Source organism: Lampetra fluviatilis, unplaced genomic scaffold (assembly GCF_964198595.1).
Source record: "Lampetra fluviatilis unplaced genomic scaffold, kcLamFluv1.1 SCAFFOLD_253, whole genome shotgun sequence".
NCBI lineage: Eukaryota > Metazoa > Chordata > Hyperoartia > Petromyzontiformes > Petromyzontidae > Lampetra > Lampetra fluviatilis.
Genome location: NW_027621807.1, coordinates 78,355 through 84,354, shown reverse-complemented (window position 1 = coordinate 84,354; position 6,000 = coordinate 78,355). Strand labels below are relative to the sequence as shown.

The following is a 6,000-nucleotide window of genomic DNA, read 5'->3' as shown; positions in this document are numbered from 1 at the left end:
ACACTCGCCCCCACGCTCACCCACACTCGCCCACACACACAGCGCCCCCACGCTCACCCACACTCGCCCACACACACAGCGCCCCCACACACTCGCCCACACACTCGCAGCACACACAGCGCTCCCACACACTCACCCACCCCACACACACAGCACACACCCCACACACCCCACACCCACACAGCTACGCAAAGGAGCCTGCTGCTGTTGTGAACCGGATCGTCATCTTTATTGTGGGCGGTGCAGCAGGAGACTGCTGCAGGAGACAGCTACAGCAGTAGCAGCTGCTGCAGCAGCTGCAGCAGCTGCTACTGCAGCAGCTGCTACAGCTGCAGCTGCTACAGCTGCAGAAGCAGCAGCAGTAGCAGCAGCAGTAGCAGCTGCAGCAGTAGCAGCTGCAGCAGCTGCAGCAGTAGCAGCTGCAGCAGCAGCAGTAGCAGCTGCTACTGCAGCAGTAGCAGCTGCTACTGCAGCAGTAGGAGGAGGGGCCCACAAGCCCCCACCACCACCCTCCACACACCACCCCACACACCCCCCAGCTCAGTTCTTGTAGCCTCTGCTCGCTCTGCGCCCACGAGCTCGCTCAAACTTGCGGCCCTTGGAGCGCACGTACGGCCTGCGGGTGGAGGGTGGGACAGACACAGTGGGTGGTGAGGGTGGGACAGACACGGTGAGGGTGGCGAGGGTGGTGAGGGTGGTGGGGGTGGTGAGCGTGGTGAGGGTGGTGAGGGTGGTGAGGGTGGTGAGCGTGGTGGGGGTGGTGGGGGTGGTGAGGGTGGGACAGACACGGTGAGGGTGGCGAGGGTGGCGAGGGTGGTGAGGGTGGTGAGCGTGGTGAGCGTGGTGAGGGGTGGTGAGGGTGGTGGGGGTGGTGAGGGTGGGACAGACACGGTGAGGGTGGTGAGGGTGGTGAGGGGTGGTGAGGGTGGTGGGGGTGGTGAGGGTGGTGAGGGTGGACAGACACGGTGAGGGTGGCGAGGGTGGCGAGGGTGGCGAGGGTGTTGAGGGTGGGACAGACACGGTGTGGGTGGCGAGGGTGGTGAAGGTGGTGAGGGTGGTGAGGGGTGGGACAGACACAGCGGGTGGTGAGGGTGGTGAGGGTGGGACAGACACAGCGGGTGGTGAGGGTGGTGAGGGTGGCACAGACACAGCGGGTGGTGAGGGTGGGACAGACACGGTGAGGGTGGCGAGGGTGGCGAGGGTGGTGAGGGTGGTGGGGGTGGCGAGGGTGGCACAGACACAGCGGGTGGTGAGGGTGGGACAGACACGGTGAGGGTGGTGAGGGTGGTGAGGGTGGTGGGGGTGGTGGGGGGTGGTGAGGGTGGCGAGGGTGGCGAGGGTGGTGAGGGTGGCACAGACAGCGGGTGGTGAGGGTGGGACAGACACGGTGAGGGTGGTGAGGGTGGTGAGGGTGGTGAGGGTGGTGGGGGTGGTGGGGGTGGTGAGGGTGGCGAGGGTGGCGAGGGTGGTGAGGGTGGCACAGACACAGCGGGTGGTGAGGGTGGGACAGACACGGTGAGGGTGGCGAGGGTGGTGAGGGTGGTGGGGGTGGCGAGGGTGGCGAGGGTGGCACAGACACAGCGGGTGGTGAGGGTGGGACAGACACGGTGAGGGTGGTGAGGGTGGTGAGGGTGGTGAGGGTGGTGAGGGTGGTGGGGGTGGCGAGGGTGGTGAGGGTGGCACAGACACAGCGGGTGGTGAGGGTGGGACAGACACGGTGAGGGTGGTGAGGGTGGTGAGGGTGGGACAGACACAGCGGGTGGTGAGGGTGGGACAGACACGGTGAGGGTGGTGAGGGTGGTGAGGGTGGTGAGGGTGGGACAGACACAGCGGGTGGTGAGGGTGGCGAGGGTGGGACAGACACAGCGGGGAGAGACACAGCGGGGTAGTGAGCGTGATGACGTGAGACCCGTGTGTGTAGGCGTCCCTGTACGTGTCGTCGTCCGTGTGTGTGGGCGTCCGTGTGTGTGGGCGTGTGTAGTGTCTGTGTGTGAGAGTGTGTGCCAGTGTGTGTGTAACTTTGTGCGTGACTGTCACTGTGTGAGTGTGTCTGTGCGTGTGTGTATGCCACTGTCAGCGTGTGTTTTGTTGTGTGACTGTGTGTGTGACTGTGTGTGTGACTGTGTGTGCGAGTACACTGTGTGACTGTGTGTGTGTACACTGTGTGACTGTGTGTGTGTACACTGTGTGACTGTGTGACTGTGTGTGTGTACAGTGTGACTGTGTGTGTGTGACTGTGTGTGTGTGTGTGACTGAGTAACTCACTTGGTGTGCGAGTGTGTACACTGTGTGTGTGACTGTGTGTGTGTGTGACTGTGTGTGCGACTGTGTGTGCAAGTGTGTGCAAGTGTGTGTGTGTACACTGTGTGTGTGACTGTGTGTGTGTGACTGTGAGTAACTCACTTGGTGTGCGAGTGTGTGTGCGAGTGTGTGTGTGTACACTGTGTGTGGCTGTGTGTGTGAGTGACTGTGTGTGACTGTGTGTGTGTGTACACTGTGACTGAGTGACTCACTTGGTGTGCGAGTGTGTGCACTGTGTGTGACTGTGTGTGACTGTGTGTGTGTGACTGTGTGTGTGTGTGTACACTGTGACTGAGTGACTCACTTGGTGTGCGAGTGTGTGCACTGTGTGTGACTGTGTGTGTGTGACTGTGTGTGTGTGTACACTGTGACTGAGTGACTCACTTGGTGTGCGAGTGTGTGCACTGTGTGTGACTGTGTGTGTGTGACTGTGTGTGTGTGTACACTGTGACTGAGTGACTCACTTGGTGTGCGAGTGTGTGCACTGTGTGTGACTGTGTGTGTGTGACTGTGTGTGTGTGTACACTGTGACTGAGTGACTCACTTGGTGTGTGACTGTGTGTGTGTGACTGTGTGTGTGTGTACACTGTGACTGAGTGACTCACTTGGTGTGCGAGTGTGTGCACTGTGTGTGACTGTGTGTGTGTGACTGTGTGTGTGTGTACACTGTGACTGAGTGACTCACTTGGTGTGTGACTGTGTGTGTGTGACGGTGTGTGTGTGTACACTGTGACTGAGTGACTCACTTGGTGTGCGAGTGTGTGTGTGTGACTGTGTGTGTGTGTACACTGTGACTGAGTGACTCACTTGGTGTGCGAGTGTGTGCACTGTGTGTGACTGTGTGTGACTGTGTGTGTGTGACTGTGTGTGTGTGTACACTGTGACTGAGTGACTCACTTGGTGTGCGAGTGTGTGCACTGTGTGTGACTGTGTGTGTGTGACTGTGTGTGTGTGTACACTGTGACTGAGTGACTCACTTGGTGTGCGAGTGTGTGTGTGTGACTGTGTGTGTGTGTACACTGTGACTGAGTGACTCACTTGGTGTGCGAGTGTGTGCACTGTGTGTGACTGTGTGTGACTGTGTGTGTGTGACTGTGTGTGTGTGTGTACACTGTGACTGAGTGACTCACTTGGTGTGCGAGTGTGTGCACTGTGTGTGACTGTGTGTGTGTGACTGTGTGTGTGTGTACACTGTGACTGAGTGACTCACTTGGTGTGCGAGTGAGGCACGCCGGGTGCCGGCCCAAAGTGGCGGTAGGCTTCACGCCCTTTACGTGGCCCTGGGGGGGAGGGCAGGAGGAGAGACGGGGGGGGGGAGAGACACGGGGGAGGGGGGGAGGAGAGACGGGGGGGGGGGGGAGGAGAGACGGGGGGGGGGGACACGGGGGAGGGGGGGGGAGACACGGGGGGGGGGGGGAGGAGAGACGGGGGAGGGGGGGAGGAGAGACGGGGGGGGGGGGAGGAGAGACGGGGGGGGGGGGACACGGGGGAGGGGGGGGAGACACGGGGGGGGGGGGAGGAGAGACGGGGGGGGGGGACACGGGGGAGGGGGGGGGAGACACGGGGGGGGGGGGAGGAGAGACGGGGGGGGGAGGGACACGGGGGAGGGGGGGAGGAGAGACGGGGGGGGAGGGAGGAGAGACGGGGGGGGGGACACGGGGGAGGGGGGGGAGACACGGGGGGGGGGGGAGGAGAGACGGGGGGGGGGGGAGGAGAGACGGGGGGGGGGGACACGGGGGAGGGGGGGGAGACACGGGGGGGGGGGGAGGAGAGACGGGGGGGGGAGGGACACGGGGGAGGGGGGGAGGAGAGACGGGGGGGGGGGGGAGGAGAGACGGGGGGGGGGGACACGGGGGAGGGGGGGGAGACACGGGGGGGGGGGGAGGAGAGACGGGGGAGGGGGGGAGGAGAGACGGGGGGGGGGGGAGGAGAGACGGGGGGGGGGGACACGGGGGAGGGGGGGGAGACACGGGGGGGGGGGGGAGGAGAGACGGGGGGAGGGGGGGAGGAGAGACGGGGGGGGGGGGGAGGAGAGACGGGGGGGGGGGGACACGGGGGAGGGGGGGGAGACACGGGGGGGGGGGGAGGAGAGACGGGGGGGGGGGACACGGGGGAGGGGGGGGAGACACGGGGGGGGGGGGGAGGAGAGACGGGGGGGGGAGGGACACGGGGGAGGGGGGGAGGAGAGACGGGGGGGGAGGGAGGAGAGACGGGGGGGGGGGACACGGGGGAGGGGGGGGAGACACGGGGGGGGGGGGAGGAGAGACGGGGGGGGGGGGAGGAGAGACGGGGGGGGGGGACACGGGGGAGGGGGGGGAGACACGGGGGGGGGGGGGAGGAGAGACGGGGGGGGGAGGGACACGGGGGAGGGGGGGAGGAGAGACGGGGGGGGGGGGAGGAGAGACGGGGGGGGGGGACACGGGGGAGGGGGGGGAGACACGGGGGGGGGGGGAGGAGAGACGGGGGAGGGGGGGAGGAGAGACGGGGGGGGGGGGAGGAGAGACGGGGGGGGGGGACACGGGGGAGGGGGGGGAGACACGGGGGGGGGGGGGAGGAGAGACGGGGGAGGGGGGGAGGAGAGACGGGGGGGGGGGGAGGAGAGACGGGGGGGGGGGACACGGGGGAGGGGGGGGAGACACGGGGGGGGGGGGGAGGAGAGACGGGGGGGGGGGACACGGGGGAGGGGGGGGGAGACACGGGGGGGGGGGGGAGGAGAGACGGGGGGGGGAGGGACACGGGGGAGGGGGGGAGGAGAGACGGGGGGGGAGGGAGGAGAGACGGGGGGGGGGGACACGGGGGAGGGGGGGGAGACACGGGGGGGGGGGGGAGGAGAGACGGGGGGGGGGGGAGGAGAGACGGGGGGGGGGGACACGGGGGAGGGGGGGGGAGACACGGGGGGGGGGGGAGGAGAGACGGGGGGGGGAGGGACACGGGGGAGGGGGGGAGGAGAGACGGGGGGGGGGGGGAGGAGAGACGGGGGGGGGGGACACGGGGGAGGGGGGGGGAGACACGGGGGGGGGGGGAGGAGAGACGGGGGGGGGAGGGACACGGGGGAGGGGGGGAGGAGAGACGGGGGGGGGGGACACGGGGGAGGGGGGGGAGACACGGGGGGGGGGGGAGGAGAGACGGGGGGGGGAGGGACACGGGGGAGGGGGGGAGGAGAGACGGGGGGGGGGGGGGAGACACGGGGGGAGGGGCAGGAGACGGGGGGGGGGGGGAGACACGGGGGGGAGGGGCAGGAGACGGGGGGGGGGGAGGGGCAGGAGAGACAGGGGGGGGGGGGAGAGAGACGGGGGAGGGGGGGGGGGACACGGGGGGAGGGGCAGGAGACGGGGGGGGGGGGCAGGAGAGACAGGGGGGGGGGAGAGAGACGGGGGAGGGGGGGGGGGACACGGGGGAGGGGGGGGGAGACGGAGGGGCAGGAGAGACACGGGGGGGAGGGGCAGGAGAGACGGGGGGGGGGGGCGAGGTGGTCAAGCAATGCTCACCGACACACCAGAACCTTTGCGAAGGTACCAAACAAAATAGACTAAACTGACCGAGGCAATTTGATATTTTATTTCTGCGACACTTTTTTTCCCCCAGCCAGGGGGGGGTGTGGACTCAAAACTCCGCGACTGGGGTACCCACCCAATCAATCGGAAATCTGTGACACAATCCGCGATGACGAAACGGCAAACATTAGCAGGAGAGAATATC

The 6,000-nt window shown here is 67.1% G+C and overlaps 1 protein-coding gene across 1 annotated transcript in view; it reads right to left on the bottom strand.

The window, feature by feature from the left end:
- Nucleotides 1–205: 205 nt before the first annotated feature.
- The window catches only part of RPL18 (ribosomal protein L18), a 29,905-nt gene continuing 24,110 nt past the window's right edge, over nucleotides 206–6,000 (bottom strand). The window contains exons 6-7 of the mRNA XM_078885865.1: nucleotides 3,512–3,581; nucleotides 206–616 (exon numbers count right to left, since the gene is read on the bottom strand). Of these exons, the coding sequence (XP_078741991.1) occupies nucleotides 541–616; nucleotides 3,512–3,581 (146 nt within the window). The 3' untranslated portion in view covers nucleotides 206–540. The remainder of the gene's footprint in view (nucleotides 617–3,511; nucleotides 3,582–6,000) is intronic.